General features: G+C 34.6%; 2 protein-coding genes across 44 annotated transcripts in view; both read right to left on the bottom strand.

Moving 5' to 3' along the window:
- kif1b (kinesin family member 1B) overlaps positions 1–16190 on the bottom strand; it is a 112855-nt gene extending 96665 nt beyond the window's left edge. For 39 of the 40 annotated variants that reach the window (XR_015522707.1, XR_015522706.1, XM_087305321.1 and 36 more), the window contains exons 1-2: positions 15924–16190; positions 12610–12755 (exon numbers count right to left, since the gene is read on the bottom strand). Coding sequence is in view for 38 of the 40 variants with exons in the window: in XM_087305321.1 (XP_087161447.1) it covers positions 12610–12715 (106 nt within the window). In the remaining 2 variants the exon portion in view is untranslated. 40 annotated transcript variants of the gene reach the window in all.
- A 1590-nt stretch (positions 16191–17780) lies between these two features.
- The window catches only part of ube4b (ubiquitination factor E4B, UFD2 homolog (S. cerevisiae)), a 46960-nt gene continuing 38385 nt past the window's right edge, over positions 17781–26355 (bottom strand). For all 4 annotated transcript variants that reach the window (NM_194362.2, XM_087305022.1, XM_087305021.1 and 1 more), the window contains 6 exon segments: positions 17781–18737; positions 18827–18973; positions 22429–22603; positions 22685–22876; positions 24971–25105; positions 25343–25487. In NM_194362.2, coding sequence (NP_919343.2) covers positions 18676–18737; positions 18827–18973; positions 22429–22603; positions 22685–22876; positions 24971–25105; positions 25343–25487 — 856 coding nt within the window. In that variant the 3' untranslated portion in view covers positions 17781–18675.

Raw genomic sequence — 26355 nt, forward strand, 5'->3', positions numbered from 1 at the left:
TTGTGCCATATGTTTGTTTTTACCATACCTTTATTTTACATTTACAGAATCGTGAGAAAATAGTGATCTTTATTTTAAGCAAAAAAAACGCGATTCTCATTTTAGCCAGAATCGTGCAGCTCTAATTCAGCCTTATCTTTGTTTCTTATCTGTCCAGTTAAAATAAAGGCAAAATACAAAATTTTTAAAACATGTTTAGAGCTTGGTACAAAAGATAGTTTTGGTGTATATAGCTAATATTACCCTAGCTTCATTTGCGTTCTTCAGAAACCTATGTGTGACTTCACGGATACTACGTCCATATCTTTTACAGTCTATGAGTGTGACACATGAGAATTACAAAACTAACAAAGCCATGTTATGTGACATATGTGAACAGAAAATTAAATGATCAATAAAAAATATGTGGTTGGTAACAATGATTCTGATAATCAACTGTGATCGTTACAATGCACTAAAAAATGAATAACATTTTGGTATTCTTTCCTACAACAAGTCCTATACTGCTCTCAAATTGGTTCAGCATGTGGAGAGTAGGTGGTCCTTTGTGGCTGTTTGAATGCATTCTTTTGACCACATAAGTGTCTACAAAATGAAAGCAGTCCCACTGAATGTGTTTGTCAACTACCGCAGCAATTGGTCAAAAATGGACAAGTTCAAAATATTTTAGACTCCTTTCACAACTCTATTTTTCCTTGTTCACCATAGACTGACAAAAACAGATTGATCTGGGTTGCGTTTGCAATCTATAATCCAGAATAAAACCTGCTCCTCAACTTATGAGCCCAAAATCAGAGTTCAAACACAACGAATTATAATTAAACATACACCTAAAAGTTAGATAAACATTTGCTCAGTGCAAGTAAAAACTGTTATATTAATTTGTATTGTTTCGTTTCATCATTTCCAAGTGACTTCAGTTTGTCACTCATATTTCATAAATCCAAATGCAACTGCGGTGATGCATTTATGAGTCTGTTCGTTTTTTCAGCGGGTCAAGAGAGCTCCAACTTAAGCTATTAATGATCTTTTATTTTTGGCCGGCAGTAAATCAGAAACATTCAGGGCTTCTTAGAACTCCTAATGAAGACGTGGTAAGACATTTGCCACCGAATCAGATCACAGCATGTTGGTAGGAGAATGACCTGCCAATATTTTACATAAACATGCATTATAGCATCTCAAATCTTTTTCTTCAGACGTTTTGTTTGTATATTAACAGCTGTCTTGATAAGCAGAGAGCAAGGCACCTCACAATGTTGAGTCGGTGTTTGAGATTTGCAGATGGTGAGCGATAAAGGAGACAAATGTAACAAGAAATCAGCCAGCTACTTGACGGCTGGCAAAAAATTGAGGTGTCCCAGCAACAGCTGTTCTTCATCAAACCATTTCTTGTTTTTGCAAGCATAAAACAGTGTGAGGTACCAAAAAAGGAAGCAAAAAGGGAAACGGCTGACAAGAAGGCCAGAAATAAAGAACATCAAGCCACATTGCTGGAGAAATCTTCTTTATCATTATAAAAATCATACCTTACATTAGAGCTGATAATGTGAGGCAGATTCACAATAAAAATTTGTCTGAATTATTTTAAAACACTTTCTTTTATATTGGGTAAGGGTTATGGTTAAGCCATGCCAGAAAAAAAAGTATTAAAAGATAAATGAAGTGCATTTACATTGCATGTGAAAATTAGGATCAAATCTAGGATCAAAATGCACATTTTACATATATCTTGATATTATCCATCCACACTTCCAAAATTCTCTCATTGAAAAAGCACTGTGGGATTGTGAAGTGCACAATAATCACGATTACATGTGAATGGCTGTGTAAAACAATTATGTAATAATGAAAACAGGCCTAGCTTACATCACTGTACTGTCTCAGATGGAAAAGAAATAGAAAAGTCCATTCAAATCAAGCCCTCTAACTAAAGTTTATCCCAAGCGCAACATCCCGCTCTCCCTCACGAAGGTAATACTGAAGTAACTAAAACTGCATTTCATTGAAATTCCACTAGGCCTAGCTCCTAATAGAGCACATTTCTATCGACCCCATGTTGAATTGGCCAACTTTACAATAGGAAAAAAAAGGTGTTTACAGCATGGCTACCACTTAAGAAACAGCTAAAGCAGGTCGCACACCAGAAGCGCCGCGCAGCGCGCCGCGCAGCGCCATGCAGCGCCATGCAGCGCAGCGCCATGCAGCGCCATGCAGCGCCATGTATTTTAGAATTCCAAACATAGGTTTCTATCAGGATAAACACACCGGCGCCGCAAGTCGGCGGCGCCCGGCGACGGCTCAGGACGCAGTTCATTTTTCAGCCGCGCCAAAGAGCGCCATCTGATTAGTTTCATGTTAAATATCATTCGAATGTGCGCGTCTAGTGTGTGATACTTTAAACTGTCATGTACGCGCCGTGTCGTGGCACCAAGCGACGCTTCTGGTGTGCGACCTGCTTAAGTCTTGCTGCTTGCTGTCTCGTCACCTCAGCTGATTAGCCACTGAACTCGGCATATACATTATAGTTTTGTTGTGTTTTATGTGGCTTTTCAAAGTCAGTTGACTTTTGGAATTATTTCCTACAATTATCAGATGATTTGGCATGCTGTGTGCACTTAATTGTGCTCACAAGCCATTCAAGTGGCCTCCATTTCCACTGGTGAGTGAAATAATACACGTATATACAGACTATAAATGTATTGGTTTAATTTAAGACAATTTATTACTTATAATTTTCTTTAAAACTTTAATGCACTCCTGAATCTGACAGATTGATTAGCTGTAGGCTCTAGAACAGTCATCTGAAATGTTGTCATAGTGTTATGTCTGGATTTCAACAATAGCCTTGCATTTACTAATACAGACTATATTTGAAGTATTTGGAAGTAATTTGCGTTTTCCTATAGAAAAACATCATAAGAACAATGTTTAGTGGCTCAGTGTATTACAACAGTGCTTTTGAAAGACTAAGCAATTTATTGATATTGTACAACCAAGCACATGTGGTCAGAACACAAATGAGTCACAAGTAATGAAGTATTAAGGGTTTCTCCCAAAAAAAAAAGCAAAATGCTAGCAGGCAACTGTAGCTCTGCACACGCTCCGCCTCTTTGCCCTTTTTTGGTAACCCCCAGTCGGTGCGATGACTAAATGGCGACGGTTGGCCACGCCTAATTGTAGCTTCATTTGTGTTCTTCAGAAACCCATGGGTGATGTAACAGATACTACATCCATATCTTTTTACATATGTGAAAAGTCTGCATGTCTACAAAATCTACATGCAAACTCAGATGTAGAAAAAGCCAGCAGACATCTGAAACATCAGAGATATTCAATGAATATTTTATAATAGCATCCTAAAATAAATTGAAAGCAGATCTTCTTAAATTGGGAGAATCACGGTAGAATCTTCGAATTTCCCTATTCTAAGAAATCAATTTATCAGCATGAGAAAGTTGAGTAGATGCCCCATGCACCTGCAAGGGTCACAGAGATTACTGCAGTGACCTCAGGCACGCTCACAGGATTACATCTGTAATCAGGTCAATCGTTTGTGCCTTCACTTAAAGCCTGATAGTGAGACGACCTTCCCAGTGTCACAACCATATCAATCTATGAATTCCTATCACCTCTCTCTCTCTCTAAATCAATCAATAGAAGCACTTCTGTCTCTCAATTTCAGTGTGCAAAGCTTTTACAGACAACTCTTCCTCTCCGATGTCTGCACTGGCGGTCCCCAAGGGTTTGCTGTCAGGATGACTCTGTCTATTCGTAGAGTTGAAACAGTCTAAAATAAGAGGTCAGAGCTGCATTAGATACAAGGAGACCATTTTATACACTAAACGGAATTCCATATGCCGTTTGTACTGTTGCTAAGGTGGTTGCTAGAGCATTATGTGCGATTCCTATAGGGTGAAATGATCCCATCCTCAAGCCTCTATGATACTGTGATGTGTATCCATGGCTCGGGTTCCTCCTTCAGCGCTATTCTACATAGTGATGCACAATATATTGGCAGCCATATCGGTATCAGCTGATAAATGCATATTGATAGTGTTATCAGCCAATAAATTATGGATTATTTCCACTGACTGAACTGCTATAGATGAATAGCAATGAGTTTATATTTGTCACTTCTATTTGATGTGACCTATATTGAAAAGAGAAGATATAGTTTTTGTAATTACGGTAAGACAAATATCCAATCAAGATTTGTATTTAGCTTCCAAACATGCCAAGATTTCCATATATTAATTGTTAACTTCTGATAAAGGGGTGTGTTGTATGAACAATGGATATTAAAAGTGAGAGGAATATTAGGTAACAGAAAATGCTACAAATTCACCCTTAAAAAGAGTGTTGAATTGTATAATCTTGTAGAAATAGCTTTTTTTTATTATAACCCTATTCATTTAGATGTGTAAACATTTTAATTTTGACGAAATGTAGTTGGCAAAACTTATCTATTGTAAATAGTAGTGATATACCACATCTTAAAATCAATAAATTATCAGGTTTCTGTTGGTTAATGCTGATAAACCGCGTTTAAACTGTTGTGAAATTTGTCACCCTCACTTGAAATTCCAGATTGTGTTGATTATTTTTGGAAATATCTTGATTTTAAAGTACAATACTTTGCAAAGCAATCTGTAAACAGATAAGCACACACCGAACATGGCACATTAAAATTGCTCCTGTAGTAATACTCGTCGATAAGCCACAGTCATAATTTGCTCCTGTAGTTCCACACCTGTATGTCTCTTCTTCAGGATATCAAAGACAATATTTAGAAAAATTGCAGGAAACTAAAAATGGGGTGACCGCTGACTTCCATTGGGATAAAAAGAAACAGACAATTCTTAAAATATGTTAGCAGAAGTAACAAAGTCAGGTTTGGATTAATAAAATAAGATTGTATAAATATGAACTCTCTCTTTAATAAAGTGATCTTCTGTCAGAGAAGTTCAAAATTCTCCCCACTCAATAATCCTGGCTGATATTTGCTCTTGACACCACTGTCGAAGATGGAAAGAAAGAGGAGTTTCCATTCCCTCAACGGTTTTCCTTCATAAAAGAAAAGGTCACAATAGCAATAGATTGAGTGTGCTGTAGATGAGGCATGATGATCCCTCAAGAGATGTGAGAGAAGAGGCGTTTTAAAGGTTTGATCTCCATAGAGCTCAATGCTTATTACCTCTTTTAACACAAACAACAAAAGAAAAAGGATAGTACACAATTTCCAAACACCACATTACAACAATCAATCAAACAAGCGTCTCTAGAAACAAAAACGTCACATTAAACATCACACTTCCACAATCTAAATGTTAAAATATACACAAGTATGTTTGTACTCTTGAACAAGAAAAAAAAGTTAACATTCTCGATAATGGAGATTAACTAAATACAAATGTGCTAAAAAACTATGTTTAATTAACCTAAGCTTGTATGAAACATTTCATAATTACGTCATTTTATTTGCCTTATTTGACATGAAAATATGAGAAATAATGTTTTATTATTCAGCATATTGAGTGTATTAAATTTATATGTTGTGTAATATACATGTTAAAATATAATTTAATTTAATTAAAATTAAACAATATACTTAATTACGGTGTACTGATTAAAATTAAGAGATTTGCCACAATAAAATTTCCATCAAAACTGCTTTGTATACTTATTTATTACTTTATAAAATATTCTAAGGTAAATTTGTAAGCTCCATTAAATTTAACTCAACTCAAATGACCTGATTTAAAAAACAAACAAACAATCCAATAACCACTTTTTTTGACTGTAAACGACTCGAATGGAGTCATTTTATCAGTGTTGCCATGACAGAACAGTAGCACTATAGCAAGCAGCAGGAACAAGAATACTACATAGAAATGTTCTGTCAGCGCATTGTGTGAATGGACTTTGCTTTACTGGTGAGCATGTGCATTTCAAGCATAGGTGAGTGGTATATCTACAGAGTGGAACATTGAGCTATTGAACATTGTGCTCTGCTGCTTTTGAGCTTAGGTGACTACGGGTGAAGGGAGTGTAAAACGAGCATGTTGAACAAAGCAAATATAACCTTTCGTTCAGCTCATGTTTAGGCGTTTTTTTTTTTCAAGTGAAACCGAAATCATAATTTTCTTAGGTATTCAAGTATCCTTTTTTTGCAGTCAATCACTTCTGGCTGCCGATTATTTATTGCATCCATAATTCAAATACATTAAAATAAATCATATCAACCTAAATTACATTATATTTTAAAAGACTAAAATTATACTTCATGCTGATAAATTTCTATTTTTGGCAAATAAACTATTGTTACACTGATTTAAATGGATGTCTTCTATAAACCACAGCAAAAAAAAAACACAGGACATATTTAAATCTTCTAATTAGGGCTGAACAGTGTATCAGATATCATTTTTTTTATTATGATTTATACATTAATGACCATGCTATTTTACATTTGATTGCTCAATTTCTGAACTTGAATACTGTTAATACTCCCCAAAAATATAAAAGCGCTGTTTATTTATGCAGTTGATTTTTATCCTAGTTAATCTACATTAGTTAAAAATTTTCTAAATAGATCTATTTCAAATCATCTAAAGAAATTTTATTCATATCGCAATATCAAAGCAAAATAATTGCAATGTCAGATGTTTCCATTATTGTGCAGCCCTACTTCTAAAGTTTTAGTATAAAAAATATAAAAGATGTTCCATTTTTAAACAAAATACAGAATCGTGTACTTTATCTCTGTACAGAATCACTGTAAACTTTTACCCTGTTAACAAACCCAAACAAACAGGTCCCCAACTAAGCCATTGTGGTCACAACTTGGCTATAATTGACCTATTTCCACTGAGAGGTACGGTACGGTTCGATACGCTTTTTTTATGGCCGTTTCCATTGTCAAAGGGTAACTAAAACAAATCACACCACTTTTTAGGTTACCCTTTGCAAAGGTACATAGCACGCAAAAAAAATAAAAAAAATAAAATACAATAAAAAGTACCAAAAGCTGGAGCAAAACGCACAGCTGAACGCTATTGGTTTACAGAGAAACATCATTCGCAGAATCAGGAGAATGAAAACAAAGAAGCCGCTATTTTTAAAAACACTGCTGAGACATTACACGTTATAATATATGCATATAACAAGCGATGGTCGACACGAGCTCAAACAAACCTTGTCATCGTCTTGATGAACAGCCACAAAGCAAGAAAAACAAAATGTGCTGTGTCCTGTTGTTGTTTCACGAGCCCGTCTAAAAGTGTGAGTGGTTTCACTTTCTCCAGGGAGCTCACTGCGCTTCTATATTTGAAATAACAAACTCCTTGAGCTCATATTACATGGTTTCCGCAACATTTATTCTTCCATGGCGGGGCCCACACCCAAATTCATCCCGCCATGGCTATATTACAGCATCTCATTCAAAACATTCAGTCGTTGTTTTTTTAATAGCGGGTAATAAATCGCACCAAAATCTATTAAAAGGTACGTTAATTACAACAGCACAAACTTTTCTATAATCATAGTAGTGCTGTGCATTATTTGTTTAACCCATTAAAGTGACATGCTGACTGACTGACAGGTGCGTGATGCGTCAGGCTATAGCAAACACGATGTAGCTTTCAGTTAAGATGAACACTATTATACTTTATTTATAGATAAAGGTCTATGCTTTTGCTTGCAATGACTTTATCCTGCCATACTAGTTTTCGGCCGTTTCACTTTACTTCAGGATGCATTAGTGCCACTCTGTAAGTCTATTGGAGACATTCAGAAATATTCTTAGCAAATCTACTAAATATTAGACATACTTGTTACATAAACGCACTAAATCGCACTCCAGCAGTGTTTATTTGAGAGTGCACAAGAAAATCTGCACTTGAGCAGCATATATTTGAGAGTGTGCAAGAAGTTTTGTGCACGAACAGGAGAAATCGGCGCGCAATACATAAATGCGATCTTGACTTGTAATACTTATGACATTTGTCACTGAAATAACGCCATAGGTAGTTGATGGATCTGTGTAAAAGGCTGCTGCCACAGCTGAAAAAAATCCTAGAGGTAACACTGTATTAATAACGTTTTCCTTGATCATTGAAGAGCTTCTGATAACCGATCCTTTCAGAGAGGGACAAACGCGAGAGTGAAGCGCGGAAAAAAAAAGCCAGAAAAAGCAGCAGCAAATGATGCTTTCTGCATAAAACATGAACAAAGTGCCATGTTTAACTATTATCATCACCTTTTGGACTAATATGAACTCGGAATGACTTTCTAACAGGTTACATGTGCTGCTAAAGATTAAAGACACACATGAGAAGTTTGCATTGACTGTGGGCTATTTGTTGCATGTTGTTTTTGAGGCCAAATAAGAACTAAATGTATGCTGTGTGCAGTTTTACTCTGTGAAAATTAAACTACACTGAACAGAACTAAACTGAACTCCAACTCTGAAAACTTGCAGTTTCAGTTGAAGCAGTTTCAGTTTACTAGAACTTCTATGTTAAGCTGCTTTGACACAATCTACATTGTAAAAGCTCTAAAGAAATAAAGATCTAAATTGAACTGAAAATGCTTTTTAAATAAAGTCTTTATTTATATGTCTGCATAAGTCTTCACTTCATGGCAGAAAAAAATAAAAACAAACAGTGCAGACAAACATTTGCCTTGAACATGCAGTCTAAGCAATGGCTATCACCTTGGTTACGTTTCCCAGAGCAAACGAAACACTTCTGAGACCAAACATTAAGGCCATTCTGCATTTGGCTGCAAATATTTGTCACAAGCATCTTTGACGGCTCAGCACTGTAATAAGACAACATTCCCAGCATACCATCTGCAGTAGTGTCCTAATGAAGGAGGAGGGACGAATGCCAAACCTCACACTCTGGTTTCAGTCTGCGCATGTGTGCTCGAGGGTTGTGTGTGACTGCAGTCTCTGAGCTCTACTTCCTGTGAATCAGGCTTTCTCTATCAGGTGACCTTGTACAGCCCTCCGGGACCCTTTGTTTACCATGGGGTTTAGAGAAAAGCTATTGGTTTATAATGATTATGCTAATGAAGACAACGTGACAATAGTCTCTCTCACGGCCCAAACATTGGGGATGAGATAACACAGCTATTAAAAGATGGATGTGCTAATGCTCTGGAATCTACTCAAGTTTCTCAGTTGATTTCTGAATGGACCAAATTCACCTAGAACACGTCAACGCTGCACTATGAAACCTTTAAACAAAGCCAGATTTGGAGGTCTAATGCATGAGAAATGGAGCTTCAGATTCACTCTCACAAGCTAATTTGTTTTAAATAAACTACTAGTCATGCCAGATTTACAGATGAAAAGCCGTTTTAAATACTTTTTGTTGTTGTTGTTGCACTGTAAAAACATGGTTGAACCAAGTTTGAACCAAGTTCAACAAGTTGAACCAATTAAACATTACAAGTCATTTTAACTTGCATCAATTCAGCTGGAGTTCAAATTTGTTTAACTTAAAAATGAGTTGAAACTGATTCACATTCTAAATTAGGTAAAAACATAAGTTGTCATGACTTTTTTATAATAGCCCCTTTCACACATACAGACTTTTCCGGAAAATTACCGACAATTTTCCGGAAAGGTTGTATGTGTGAACAGGTCCTTTTTGAAAATACCGGTAAATTCGTTCTGGCTATTTTCCGGAAAGAGAAGTTAAAACATTACCGGCAATTTGCCGGAATGCTGCGCTGTGTGAATGCAGAAGCAAGATTGCCGGAAAGAGCGCGTGCACGTCTAGAACGTGCTGACGTGAGACGTCTACTTTAGCCAATCAGAACAGTCAGACGCATTCACGTGCGCGCGGTTTATGAGAATAAAAGCCTTTGAATATTTTTCCAGACATCTTTAGCAGCTAGATGTTAGTCAGATAATGTTTCTATGTTCCTTCTTAATGCTAACTGTGTAAATAATTATCGATAAAATGTTTATGATAATCCGTTGTTTGTTTACCCTCAAACTTTGCATGTGCCCGTGAGCGCCCATAGCGCCAGCACACACACATATCATGTACATCTCGACATGCGAAAGTGTTTCTCTATATGTTTTCATTGGAGTTGTTCACAATACTGATCCATCCACAGAGTTTGTAATGTAGTCAAATGTTTACAAACACAAGCGCAACCGTTTAGAGGTCATTTCTAGTTAATGATGGCAGAATTTACTGGCATTTTGCGATGGATGTGTGAATGCTCTTTTCCGGAAAAAATTCCATAACGTCCTCGCCTGTGTGAACAGCGCTTTTTTTTTATTTACCGGTAAAGTTGTTCCGGAAATTTTCCGGATATTTACAGGTATCACTGTGTGAAAGGGGCTTATGTCTTTTTTTCAGCCTGATCTTACGAAGAAACTTAACTATTTAACATTTTGTCAGTTTAGTGGCTAATTCGCACTAATTTGTACAAGTTCAGTTGTACGAAAATGTATGATTATAAAAAGGTGTGACACCCAACCTAACCTCAACCCCAACCGTAATTGGGGGATCAGCAATCATACTAAATTGTACGACTAAGATCATATAAATTCATATGAATTAGCAACTAAATCAAAAAGTTACGATTTGCCATGAGATGGTGTTACATTTTTACAGTGTGTCAGTAGTGAATCAAAAACATTAGCACAATGATTCATTGATTCAGAATGAGAATTTAATTCTGTTAAAAAAAATCATTCAACTGTTAAATAAATAGCAACTGAACTCAATATTTTGGAGAAAGTGTTAATTATTAACTGGATTACATTGATAATCTTGATGACTGTTCTTACTATTTCTTTTTAGAAATCAAAATCTGTTCAGCAGCAATGCGTAAATTTGGTCAAAGAAGACAGTAAATACTTTACACGCTGGTTCAAAAATAAAACTCAATTTCCATTTAAATTTATATCAAAGACTCTAGAAAAAAAAATATCATCAAAAATGTAACAAAACAAATTGATTAAAATGATTTCTAAAGCATCATGTGACATAAGACTGGACTAACGGCTGCTTAATATTTAGTTTTTACATCACCTTAATAAATAAACGATTAACTATTTTCACTTTTTTGGATCCAATAAGCACAGGCTTGGTGAGCTTCTTTCAAAAGTCTCTTATTCCTCAAAAATGTATTGATAAATAACAATTTTTTTACATGGAAACTGGATTTATGCATTATTGAACCAATCTCTCACAATGAATATTTTTTATAATAAAAAATGGATTATGAACTGAATAAAACTGAAAACATGCATCAATACCTATCTCTAGGCATGGGACAATAACCGTTTTCAAGGTATATTGCGGTTTGGAAAAGTCAAGGTTTTAAAACCGCCAAAATTTTCTGCTATACTGTTCCTTAGGTATGTGAAAGATTTTTTTTTTTCAGGATGACAGTATCTCCAGCAGAAAAGATGTCCAAAGATGCTGTTTTAAATGTTAAAGAAATCTGTCTTTTTGAAACCAATGTCGATAGCAGAAATCAATGATTCATTTGAATTTTTTAGCCTGACATGTTCACTGTTCCAAAATATTATAAATGTCTCTCAAAATAAAATATATTGTGTTTAAAGGAGAAAAAAAGCTTTGAACACAGTTTAAAAACAAATATTTTAAAGAAGTAATCACAATACCACGAAACCATGATGTTTTTTATCCAAGGTAGTCATACAGTCAACATCTTATACAGTCCCATGCCTACCTATCTGTAGTTAAAACTGATACAAGTTTAAAGTCTAAGGAAAGTTATTTCATCTCTTTCCTAAGATTTAAAAATCCTCGCTGTGTAATTTACCACTGACATGCCATCATTTCAAGGTAACACAGGTCCAACATTCTTTTCTAACGCAGCTTAGCACACCACTATTTCTGTGGTCAACTTGCTAATGTTACCTTGTTCAGAACAGCTTGATGAATCACAGCTCAGTGCGAACAATGACTCATCGCTTGCAGATGGACGTTAACAACCCATATGCTGCCCAAAAAACATCTGACACAGTGAAGTAAGCTACGCTCACAATGCAAGCGAACTAGTAAAACGTTACCATCTTCAATCTTGTGATGTAAATCTCTCAAGTCCCACAACTTCACTCCAACAACTATTTTATACCAAAGCACCGATGATTTCACAATGTGTGGTCACACGTTCATCATTAGTGTGTAATACTGATAACAGCCAATAGATGGCCGATAACATCAGCTCATTTCCTTTCACCAGCTCTCTCTTCCTGTACTCCTAAACTAATGCAGAAATGATGAACAGAAGACTTGATATGCAGGTTCAAGATCTTCAAACACTCAAAGCCCTCAGGCTGAAACTGTTTTGAGTCGGGTAGGTTTTGCAAAAAGAAAGGGATTTTTGCTCAGGGAGGCTCTCATTTCATTCTAGTTTTTAACTCAGTATAATTTCCACCTCTATTATTTCTTTTTGGCCACTCGGGTTGCAGATTAGCAATAAATTCTGAATGTCATCTTACACTTAACACCTAGCACCCTTAAGCCAAAATTATACACTAGAGCCACCTTGTCTGGAGCCATGTGAACAAAAAGCTTACAAAAAGTATGACAACAAGTGTGTACTTACTGGTGGAGTTCCCTTGCATCTGTATAATGCATTTTGATTCTTTGCTGGTCTCCCTTGAGTTGAAGGGCCGAACTCTGACAGCCACTTTCACTGAGGCGCCAGACATGGTTGAAGCTGTTGTGATTCAATCCCACAAAATGTTTCTTCTACAAAAAAAGAAACAGAATGTTTTTCTAGTGCTGCAACAATTAGGCTAAAGGTACATGAACACATTTCTTGGACATTATTAGGAGATTTAACATGTAAACAAGGCCTCAAATGACAGAACCCACCATAACATCATTCACATCATGATGCAAGAGGTTACCGGTCACTGGAGATTTCTTTAAACTACAGGACACCCAAGAGAAGTATAAAAGACAGAGATGACTTGACCTCTCAGTTTACTTGTGATTTTGTATATAACTTTTCTAGATTTTTTTTTTCTCACAGTGAGCAATTTACAGCTTAAACAAAACTACAAAAAAAGACACTTGGTAGAATTAATCCTATAAAGCAGACTGTGGCATATTTGACACATGATCAAAACTTTTAGAAAAACAAAAAGTACACTTCTCAGGCCTGTAGGCAGTCTGGTGCAAGCGATGGTTCTTTTTCTCCAAAAGTGGATGTTTTTGCAGTTTTCACGCCTCATTTCCTATTTAATTATAAGTTTTAAAACTGCATTTTAGTGAACTTAAGCACATTTTTTAGCTGGATTAGCATGTCGAATACAAATTTATTATGTCATATATCATTATCTGTTAAAGTTTTAAATTAAAAACTAAAGCCTACTGCCATTTATTAGGCAAATAACAAACTGGCCAGCACATTCAACTTTAGTCAGTTAGAGTTTGGACATTTCAATAAAAATCATTAAAACGTAATATTAATAATAATAATATTAATAATAATAATAATAATGTAGAGCTTCACAATTTTCTAGCCTCTCTTGTAATAAATTGCATTAGAAAATTCATGGATAACAACAATAGCCACAATAGTATTTAAATCAATTTAAATATGGGCCACTTTTAGTGATTCACATGTTTACTGGTAATTTTTTGTTTGAAGAATAAAGTCTATTATTATTTAGAATAAAAGTTACTTGTAAAATGTTTTCTCAATTTAAAAACAATACAGTAGCGAAAGAAAACTTCGCTTACCTCAGATTGTAAGTTTTCTAGCAGTTGGATGTTGGACTCATGAAAAATAATTGCTAGCATTGAACAAAACGGATTAGCTGAAGTCACACCAAAGTATCAGCCAACAGAGGATTCCACTTGGTCTTAAAGCCATTTTGATGGGTTATTTTTTACTATTTATGATGGCATAGCAGTTAAAATAAGACAAATGAGCTAATTTATGGGAAAATTCTGGACTTTTTTCAGTGACTGGTGGGTCTTCCGAACCACCTGAACCCGCCCTGGATAAGGGTCAGCTTCTTTGGGAAATAAAAGCCTATCTGTAATTTAAATATATATATATATATATATACATTAGGTTATTTGTATTTCGAAATGAAGTCACTTGTTCAGTCTGTTTTATTAATTTGTTTCATGAAGATCAACATGGATTTCATGCCATGACATTTTCAACCAAGTATGAACATTTTTTACCTTGTTTTTCATGACACCTGGAAAGCTGCATGTATATAAAATACATAATTGACATTTTAAGCAGTTTGCTCTGTTGAGATAAGCTACAACTGATCTCTTTTCTAGTTCTTTATAATCAATATACAACTATTATGCAACTTTACAAGAATTATGAAAATGTGGGAAAATACAACTCCTATCAGATAATCATTTAAAATGAAATGACAGAATGTTTACTTAAAAGTAAAGACATGATTTAGATTTTAAAAAACGATAGAAATAAGTGTTATTTCAGGACCAAGATATACGCTTTATCTTATATGTACATTTAACCTACATCTTAATCTTAATAATGAATCTAGATATTTATAGTCTCTAGAGAAGCCTCATTTACATAAACAACTGATTTGCCTTCGAATACCCGGTTGTCAAAGGCAATCCCATGACATGCAGGTAAACATCCAGGTAGACAGATGTAGATGATGAGGAATATTTCATGGGTTCTTCACATACTCATAAACATGGCTGCCGCTCGCCTGCAGTTGCAGGGCTGGGCCTGTTCACACACTCTTTACTAGTAAACACATCTGACTAACTGTCACCGGACCAGCATTACATACACAAATACATGCACTGACATATAACAAGACCAGTCTGTGTACTGTTACACTGCGTGTAACAATTATGGACGTGACATTTGGTTTTTAATGATGGTTTTATTGACCCGTTTGTGAATTAAAGCGAATGTGACGATGTAACAAAAAAAATTCTGTTCAAACCTACGAGTATAACTGTTCTAGCACATGACACCAACAAAAGAGGATGTTTTCATCTTGTCCTTCTTGTCATTCATTGAATTAATGGCATACGCCCATGAAATTCAATCTGCCGGAGAAAACACGTCTACTTCATGAACGAGTAGTTATAAAACTATTTGTTCGTTCATCTGCTTTAATAGACACTTGTATTAACGTTACTAAAACAAAGCAATGTTAATTAAAAACGCTAATAGCTCGACAGATCCGCAGAGTTCCTTGAGTGCTTAATAACGGAGACGGGATACTGATAGACTCGCAACAATGCATCACCGGCGTTGCCATATGTGTGGCACAATTGACAAACCATGTCGTTTAATAATCTATAAAAACACTGATTGTAAGGCTAAAACATTATACTGTCGCCTCCTTTAACGATCGCATGTAACGATGCGATAACAAATCGTTCTTCTGAATCGGATCTTTAAGGGAACCGGTTCCTCCAATCGCTGTGAACAATTCAATCTTCATCAATATTATCTGTTTTGGTGTATTCAACCGAGAATCGCTTGTCAGTTTATTCGTAAGGCTCTAACAACCGACAAATGTAGGGAAAATACGAAGATTTGTAGCGCACCGTAATTTGAATCACTGAATCGGTTACAAGCCGGTACTGTTCAAAAGAACCGATCAGAAGAAATGTGCCGAACTTTCCATCACTAATCGGATGTCTTTCTATGAACTCGGCGACTTTCTTTGCATGCCATTAGAATGTGTATTATCATGTATAAATAAAATAACTGTTATTAACTCTATGATAACACAATTAATCTGCGCTGAAGAAATAAGCAACAAAAACAAGCAAAACATTTCTGTAAACAGCCATTTGCATTCCCAAACGCTAACTAACGTACTCGGACATTACATTTCCAACTCGAACGTATCAATATAACTGTCTTCTTAAAGAATAGACGCCACTTACCGTTATTTATCCACAATACACGTCTAGAACACCATAGAAATCCTGCACGATGCCAATTCTCAAATGACGTCTGCAACCAGCAGCAAAAATCAAAAAAGACTGATGATTAAGTTCTTAATAGTTCCTTTCTTGTTATAAACACCCATTATAGCTGCGTTTCATTCGCCAGCGCTGCACAAAATGCTTGCGATTAGGGTTTATTTTCTGAGGCAGGTTCTGGTGTCGTTTGACCGTTCCCCTAGCAGGCTTAGGATATGGATGAATGCCTTGATTTACTGAAATGATTACGTCAACTGCACTGTCAACACCGTGAATGACTGACCGCTTGGCCAATAAGAATGCAGAATTCTGTGAGCAATGCGTCGTGCTACCAATGAGAACGCTGGAAAAGCAGATGTGGGCTGGGCAGCCGTGACGCAATACTGCAGGGTCGCTTACGATCCGCTGTGGCGTGGCATCACAAAACACAAAAGTGAAGGGCGCCGCCTAGTAGAAAAATGGGTAAACTTAAAAATTCATCAGATGAATTCTTTAGAATCCTAAATTACTCACATTTAATTGTACTATCAGGCTAAAGTTTTTTCAATTATAATACAATTAGAAACTATATATAATTACATCTATTGTTTTGTAAAATACTAATAAAACTATAAATCCTTTCAAAACTTGCACAACAATACAAATAGTTATTCACTGAGAGCAATTAATGAAAAAAAGAAAGAAAATACAAATAGTTATTCACTGAGAGCAATTAATGAAAAAAAGAAAGAAAATGCTTTATCGCATATTACACTTTTGTAAGACAATACATAATTATGTATATTTTTGGTATAATGGGAAAAGATTAAACCTTGCCCAGTTGACTAACCATAACCACAAAACATAAAAAACATGCTAAAATAATTTTTTAAATAAAAATATCTGTTTTTGAGTTAGCTGAACTTGAACCAAAACCAACTAAAATTAAAAAAGAATGACAAATTTAGGAAAAAAATAGTAATGACAAAAACAACTGACATAAATAATAAAAACTATGTCAGAATAAAAATAAGACTTTGTTACTAAAAGCAGAAAAAATACAAAATCTAAAGCAAACAAGTATATTATTTAAGAAATATATGTGCGCACGCACGCACGCACACACGCACACGCACACGCACACGCACACACACACACACACACACACACACACACACACACACACACATATATATATATATATATATATATATATATATATATATAAAAAACTTTTTTTTGTATATTACACTTTTGTAATAGAAAATACATAATTATGTATATTTTTGATATAATGGTGAAAGATTAAACCTTGCTCAGTGGATTAACTATAACCACAAAAACATAAAAAACCTATGTTGAACTAACTGAAACTAAAAGAGAAAAATACATAACTACATTTCAAATAAATAATAGAAATGACAAAGTTACTAAGCATCTTTGAAAAAAAAACAAAAAAACATCTATATTAGCATAAAAATAAGCCTTGGTTACTAAACTTGAAGCAGAAAAAAAAATCTAAATATTATTAAAAAGTATAATAATATTTAAGGAATATAGTAGCAATTCGGTTATTATATAAAATAACAATTATAGCATAAAAGTGTATTCTTTTATAAAAATGAAAAAAGGTACTACTGCAATATAGTGAAATAGAACATCTAAAAATAAAAAGTAATACCATACAATAAAAGGTAATAGTTTAAATAAACTTAAATATTATTCATAAATGGCACAATTATTATTTTATGGCGTAAAAAATTACCATCTACACCTAATTGCCTTTGTTTTGCAAAATATGTGGATGATGATGTAAGAAAGGAAATGCAACAGCTATAATTGTGTGCGCATTACCATTTATTACAGTTCAAAGAGCTGGGTCCAAAAGAAGTTTGTAGCAAAGGAAGCAAATCCCTGTACAGAATAGATAAACCATTTTAAGTCACTGGAAAAAAACACTCTTTAATTTATGCTAGAATCCAACAGCTGGGGTTAATATTAATAATAAAAGATGAACGTTTATGATCCAAAAAACTGTGGTGAAAACAACAAAACGAAACAAAAAAGAAAGAAACATGTTGTACTGGCATTTTATAATGATCATGCTACAACACAGCTTCACATTCTTTCATTTCATCCTGGGTTTGAGCTCAGACGTCTGATTTAGCTTTTAGTCTAAGGGGTACAAAAAAGAAACAAAAATGAAACACAGAGTCTGTCAAAGTCTGATACTCCAATGGTAACTTTCCATCAAATGACATCAACATTTATGGTATTCTTCTCAAGGAGGCCTGTTATAATTCAACTTCCTCCTCTGACCATATAAAATAAACAGCAAGTTTGAGACTCGGTTGTAAATTGTATATCTAGAGCCAATGTTTTGTACTTATACTCGGCGTAAAAATAGAAATACTGGTGTTACTCAACATTCAAGTCTCACGAAAAACACAAAAAAAGATGTTTTCCCTCACCATCGGGATAATCAAACGCACTTTGAGATGTGAAACTGTGTGCCCTTTTCAGCTTGGCATGTATGGAGACATACACATTCAAAAATCAAACAGTTTCAAAAGTCTAAACTTTATTATGCTTCAATTTAGAACCATGAGCCTTTCCGACTCGATTAAGAGGATAAAGGGAGGCAAAAACAATTTGGGTACTTCTTTTTTTTTTCCTTTCTTCTTTTTCTCCAGTTCACTTCCAGCATGGTGAAAACATGTAAAGCTGAGAAAACTCAGTAGCGGCCGGTCTGCTTCTCTCTCATCCAGGCCTGGATTCGCTCCTTCAGCTCTGGGACTATGGAGAGGATAAAAACAGAGTCAGCATCAGACCGTCTCATAATTAAAAGAAAGTCAGTGAGTGCATTTGGCAGTGCTGGTTGGCACCTGGTTCCAGCATGCTCTCGGTCAGAGGCTGTCTGTTGAAGGGGTCAGTGGGAGAGTTCAGCAGGTGTCGCAGGATGATGGAACGGTCCATTATGTTGCCCGAGGGAAGTTGCACGGGATCGGTCATGAGAGTGTCCATCAGCGGGTCTGTTTAGGAAATATGTCGGTGTTATTGATAAACTCCAAAAATGCGTTTGTAAATACACTTAAAAAAATAATAAATAATAATAATAATAATAATAATAATAAAGAGACATCTGTTTATTTAAACTACTTATTTAAACTAAGCTGGAACACACAATTCTTGAGTTTTTAGGTAAACAACTTCATTTATGTTCAACCCACTTAAAGTTAACTAAATTCCTTTATGTTGCCCTAACACAAATCAATTATGTGGAACCCCGTTTTTTTTTTTAACATTGTATAATTACAATGCGATGCGACGGCTGCCACAGGACAATGGCGCCAGTGCGCTCACCACACACCAGCTATTGGTGGAGTGGAGAGACAGTGATAGAGCCAATTCGGTGGAAGGGGATGATTGGGAGGCCATGATCATATGGGCCGATAGAGGGACTTTGGCCAGGACACCGGGGTTACACCCCTGCTCTTTCACGAGAAGTGCCATGGGATTTTTAATGACCACAGAGAGTCAGGACCTCGGTTTAACGTCTCATCCGAAAGACGGTAAAGATGGTAAACTGATAAACTGTAATATATACTGTAACGCAAGTGTAAACTGTGGTGCAGTGTGATTATAGCGTAGAAAACTGAAGCCTATTGAATAATTAGTTTATTTCTACAGTCGTGTTGTACCACAGCAACAATATAATTACTATGACAGTTTAATTCAATAAATGATCTATAGTTTGCTTCCAAACACTAGTATTTTTTCATGTAATGCAATCGCTTATAGAGTATCTACTGCCTCGATGACAGCCAAATATCTTCACCTTGGAATTATAAGGTTTCATCTGCGTTCTGAATGACTTTGAGATATTGAGCTTCAAAGTGCTTGCATTTCATAAGGCAAACTATGAGTGTAACATTTGTTTAAAAAAAAAAAAAGAGATTTTAGTTTAAAATCAAAACAACTTGTATACCTCAATTTTGACAAAAATGTCAGATAGAACCTTATAATTCTATGTTGATGATATATTTTAGTTCAGTCGAAAACTTGACGCTCTTTATGGTATAGGGGTCATACCCAATATGTGCTTATTTTCAATTTATACCTCCTTTGAAATATGGTGTAAATCGCAAAAATACAGGCTTTCCTCTATGTCTCCCATTCAGATTTTTACTTCCTGTTCTCCATCTGAATTACGTGCATCACCAGAACCAGGTGATTCAAAAACAACCTATATGTAGTTTTAAAGAAACAAAAAAAAAACAAGGGGGGTGGGGGCCTTAGAAAAAGGATATATACACAAACCATGTATGTAATGTAGTTGTTTACAGAATCCACAATGTACATTTAAAGTTAGTTATGCATTGTTTTTAAGATCGGACTCCATCTTGCTTCAAAGATATTCATCTGAAGTCTAAGGTGTTATTAGTTCCATTTTGTAAATTTTTCCAACTTTTCCGATCCATTGCTCATATATGAGTGGTCTGATCTGAGACAGTTAGATGCAATATATTTTAGCACCGCAGAAAACGATGTTTAAAGCACATAGTTAATTCTCCTTCAGGTATCACATCCAGGGTAGCTTCAGATGGATCAAAGGGATTATCAATAGAAAATATATCTCCGATTTATTTAAACACCTAAGTATTATATATTTATCTATAATACTTTAATATCATTATTCTTTCATTTAATTTGGTCAATTTCAAATGAATGCTTTTCTTTAGTGTTTTAGTGTTAAAAATATAAATCACATTTGAATCATCTGAAATAGGGTTGCATGATACAGGATAAATATGCAATCAAGTTTTGACATTTAGAAAGCAATATTTCTTGCGATATAACATTACCACAGTGAAATGCTATATTTATTAGCTATTTTGAAAATCATTTATTTATTTAATGGTCATACTAAAATAATCATGAAATAATTGACTGAAAGCTTCAGTAGATATTCTGATTCTCATTCATGGTTGTCATTTTGCTTATGTTTCTACTCTCAGCATTAATATTTATTTCAGGCTCTTTGCTCTAAGGAGCTAGATTCACCCTTGAGCCCATTCTAACCAATGGCATAATGACACGTTTTGGAGAGGAGGGTAAGGAGGTAGTAAAGACCCAATTTGGACAAAACAACCTACTACGTACATTAAAGAAAGATGGGAGAAAGAAAGTGCTATTATCATTTTAAATGAGGATTGGCTAAATATATGCAAATTACAATGGGCTACTTCACGTTCTTTGTATTGGAGAAAATTTTGATGGAGCAATATTATTCGTTTTTTCCTTATGGGAAGTCAAATTGTTGGAGGCAGTGCGGTTCACAGGACACCAACCATTTTCACATATTTTGAAGATGTCCTAATATTAGAAGATTTTGGAAAGGGATACATAGCATTTTAAAAATATATATTTAATAATTTAATTAATATTTAGCTTTGAGGTACTTTACTAGGGTATGCCGTCAATGGATTTATTAGAAAGAAAAAACAAATAAGTCATCCTTGCTTCAAGTAAAAGCCTTTATGAGATGTTGGTATAAACCTTATCCTCCACAAATGCAAGATTTGATTGATGTTTTGAAAAATATATTCATTATGGAGAAAATTACTTACAATGTGAACAACCAAATAGATATATTTGTTGCCTTATGGTTTAAATTGAGTACATTACTCTCATTCAACCTAAAGTTTTTCTTCTATATAATGTTAAGATTTATTTTTACTTGTAATATTGTTTCAATATTGTCCCCCCCCCTTTTTTTGTAGATAGTTTTTATAGGGATGATGTAAAATAAGGCAAAGGGATATGTTTTGTTGCAGTTATGAAGAAATTTGTGTTTCCTCTTTGGTCCCTGATTGGGAAATTTAAACTGTAAAAGATGCAAGTGTGACGTATGTCTACTGATGCTGTGAATTGTTTCTCTCTGCAATAAAAACCTAAATAATAAAAAAAAAAAAAACTACTATTCATGTAAGACACAAATGCTTGGAACATAAAAACATCTAGAAATCTCACTTCTCTGTGATACAGGTATTAAATAATCCGTTACCACAAAAACAATTACCTTGGCCAATCACAGTCATTTCTGTTGAGCATCTAAACACTACAGCCAATCAGCAGTGTTTAAGAACACACTCAACAGTGCTCAAATGTTGGCGGGAAATGGACATTTTTTCAATTTCAGTAACGATTGGCACCTTAATGCTTTTGGCAACCCAATATTTAAAAATTCGGTGCTAAACTTAAGAATTTCTTCTGCACAAAAGTTATTCTGAAGAATGTTGGGAAAAAACATTCATTGACATTTATAGTAAGAACAAAAAATACTATGGAAGTCTATGACAGCTTTTTCCAACATTCTTCAGTACATCTTTCTTGGTGTTCAACAGAAAAAAGAAACTCAAACAGATTTGAAACAAGTAGAGGATAAGTAAATGGGTGAACTAATTCTTTAATGAAGAACACTGACCTTTAAACTCATCCGGAGCGTCACTGTAATCCATCTCTGACTGAGAATTGCGGGCTACAATCTCCTCCACCTTCTCCAACAGAAGCTTGAATTTCTCAATAGCGATGGTGGATTTAATACCCGCCTTTCTCATTTTGGAAATGACCTCCTCAAAGAGCTCCCTGCTATACGACCGCTGAAAACATAAAGAAAAAAAGTCAGTTACAACCATTGAACAAACAACGGTTAAGATTTTAGAAACAGACCAAAAACAGACCTGGTCATCTGCGATGGCTTTAGCAAATCGGGGACAGTCTAGCTGCAGGTAGATGTCAGTGAGCTGATCCAGAAGCTTTTTTGGCTCGAAACCATATTTTTCAGGGTTTTCCACCTTCAAGTCTCGACATTTAGGCCCACATAGCTGCTGCAGGTTATAATTCAACATGGCAGCCAGACGAGGACCCAGTTCCTATTTAATATAACAGAACACACATGAGTCACTCACAAACAAAGCCTATAAATATAGTATTGTCTTCTTAGTGTCATTAGAGGAGCCTTTACTAACGCCTCCTCTGAAAAAACTCAATGTTCTGACACTGGCAGTGATTCAGTGTTCCCTGAAGACTATTAATACCTGAGAGCGCAGAAAATTATCTTCTTCTATATTGACCTTATTCTTCATGTATGAGTGGGCGGAGCCATCGGAAACTTTTTGGCTCAAGACTTCCGGTCTCATTCACTGCTATTGACATTAGTAACTGCTCATCATGCTGCTTGATGTTCCAAACTAATATTTCTATTATTCTACTTTTGACGTATAGTCATGACCACAGCAAGCCATTTGATCGTTTTCTGACGTTTATTATTCCTAGTCATGTCTCCCAAGGGCAACTGAATCAGAAGTTCTAAAGCAATCACAAAAACGAGCCCACCGCATGACAGTATAAGGTCAATTAACCAAATCTAAAAGAATTTTACATTTGTTACACTATTCTTGGATTTTTAGGTGCTTCCCATTGTTGATTTGCATTTGTATGTTTGGTAGTGTGTGTTTTAGGTTAAACATTTGTCATCAGTGGATTTTAACTTTATTTATTAAGCATTGGATGTTTAATTAATTAAGTTGAAATTCATCATGGATCCATTTAACAAATGAAAAGTAACTGTAAAGGCATAATAATGTCACAAAAAAATATTTGAAGAACACTAAAATTGTCAAACTTGTAACAAAATTGTGTGTATTATTAAAGCTGAAGTGCAATGGAAGCTTTTATTAATAGCTTAAATTAGTATCCCCTTTTATATATTTTCTGTTTAAATTTTTTTTAGATAATTTGAGGGATTTTTTATAGTTTCTTTTAAATTTATATACAAAAATATATGTTATATCATGTTTTTAGTTTTTTTTTAACGATAATAACCCTGTTTGAATATTGGTAATAATACTAAATGTTTCTTGACCACCAAATTAGCATATAAAAATGATTTAAGTATCATGTGACACTGAAGAATAATGATCTTGTGAACATAATGAATAATCAGCTCTGAATCACAGTAGTGAACAACATTTTAAAACTAATTAAAATTGACAAAGCTTACACTGAAAAATAATAATTAAGATAATTATACACTGAATTGAAATTTTTGCAGGTAAAAAAATTAATTCGACCTCACGTTGAGTGAATTGTTTTGACACACTGCCTCTGAAACTTTCGTCCGTCATAAAAAAAATTTAAAAACTGTTTTTTTTTTTTTTTTTCCATTTTTCACATCTGAAAAAGTTGACAGTTCAGAGCCACTGTACAAGTGAAAAGCTAAATACAGAATGCCACAATTTGAGCTTCAGATAACTTTATGACAAACACAGTGCATAAAATAAAGACAGAATGTGGTGGACAGTAGGCGCACCTCTGTGTATTTGACTGCCCATAGACATTGTAATAGAAAGCATGGTCCACTTTCAGTTTGTTGCTTCAACATGTCAATGCGGCCACCATCTTTTGTATAGGTAATGCCAGTCTCTGTTCAGGATTTATTCACGCATGTGAATGTGTGAAGTATCACAAGCAATGTGTCAAAATTCCACTCATTTCCTGAAATAAACTTTGCATTTGGGGATAATCCAGTGCAGCTCTTTGATAATGAGATGAACTCTCCTTCCTCTAGTATTGGATGAGCACAATATGTAGCCTACTCCTCTTTCTTTTTCTACTTTGGAGAAGAGAGGAGAACAATGCATCACTGCTTGAACTGACTCCGAAATGTATTGTGTTTTTTCCTAATGGATTAATTAAAATGAATCGGTTTGTTTGCATATAAATACGAAAAAAATGCATAAGAAAATTTCCGATTTCAGAGTGCAAAGACAGTTACTATTTCACAATATTATTTTTACAGTCTTTTGTTTTCCTAGGGTCAGACCTGTTATGTATAAGACAACTTCCAAAAATACTAATGAAAAAAATCATATTAACTCTACATTTTTGAACATTATTGTCTGCACACAAGACATCAAGGTGTAATTTTTATAGCACATATGAATGTGACATAACTGTGTACTTACAGGCCTGAGGAACGGCTTCTGGACCTGTTTGGTGAGGATATGAAACATATCCACCGTTTCTGTGGCTAAAGCCAGGTAAGACCGTGACACTCGCTCATCCTGAGTCAACTGAGACTGTCTGCTCTGCTGCTGCTCCTGAAGACCACAACATTTCACATTCAATCACATCCAATTTGGAAACGCAGAACAAAGCTTGTTCATGAAAGCACAAATGCTCCTGTTGTTTCATTCACTTTAAACTTCGCCCTTCTGCTTTTCAGCCTTAATGCTAATGGTTTAAAGCGGATAAGATAATGCATTACGTCCATTACACATAATGCAGTTAAAAGGGTGTGTGAGTGATTTATTGGTGAATTGGTGAGATGTGCTGACCCTGGGAAGCAAGTCCCATTGCTCCTTATTCTTCATTTCCTCCTGAATCTCATGGATGCGTTTCAGAGACTCCAAACTCTCGTCCAGCAGAAACGTTGTGTCATTTATTAACATGTTGATGTAGCGCACAAACTGTTTACCGGAGCTGCGGAATGAACAAGAGAAGAAATGGTTTGATTAACTTGTAACAAAAACATTTGTTAATATAACAACAACAATAGGGAAAACAACATAATGGATAAATAATATAAATATAACGTAAAACAAATAAAATGACTAAACATGTAAACATTTATCTTTTATTTCTCCAATTAGTGGTCTATACTAATGTGACCATAATAATATAATGTATATATTTTATCAAATTAAGTTAAATTAAATTTTTTTAAATTAAATTTATTTAAAATTAAATTCAATTAAAAATCTCCCACAAAAGATTTTTGGCTTTTTTTGTAAATAAAAAAGTAGACTTTTATTGTTCAATAAATGCTTTCAAAAGAAATTCATACAAATTAATTTAAAACACAAAAGGAAGTTTACTATCAGTTACTATAAAGCTTATAAATTATCCCTTTATATTTTGTTTTTATATAAACATTTAGTTTTTTTACTTAGTGAAATTTTGAAATATTTGTCTAATAAATTTGTCTAACTAAGAAACTTAAACTGCCACTAGGTGGCAGTAAACGTGTAATGAGCCAGTCATAAATCTAAATAAATAAAAATAATACATGAAAAAAAAAAATTGTTCTCAGACAGAAGTAATACTTATAATAGGTGTCAACAATCTCCAGCAAATCACACTCATGTGTTTTAGTCTTGTCCAGGACTGACAGAGTTTTAGTTTAAAATATTTGATTCTTTTGAAAATCCTTTAACATATCAGCCAGTCCAAACAGCAGTTACAGCACTGTTCAGAATTCTTTTTAAGCCAAATTGATTTGTTTTTTGAGTGAAAACAAACATCTCCACTTCATATGATACATGCAAAAAATTATTAATTTTTTGCTTAA

This window comes from Danio rerio, chromosome 23 (genome assembly GCF_052040795.2).
Source record: "Danio rerio strain M-AB ecotype USA chromosome 23, GRCz13ab, whole genome shotgun sequence".
Taxonomy (NCBI): domain Eukaryota; kingdom Metazoa; phylum Chordata; class Actinopteri; order Cypriniformes; family Danionidae; genus Danio; species Danio rerio.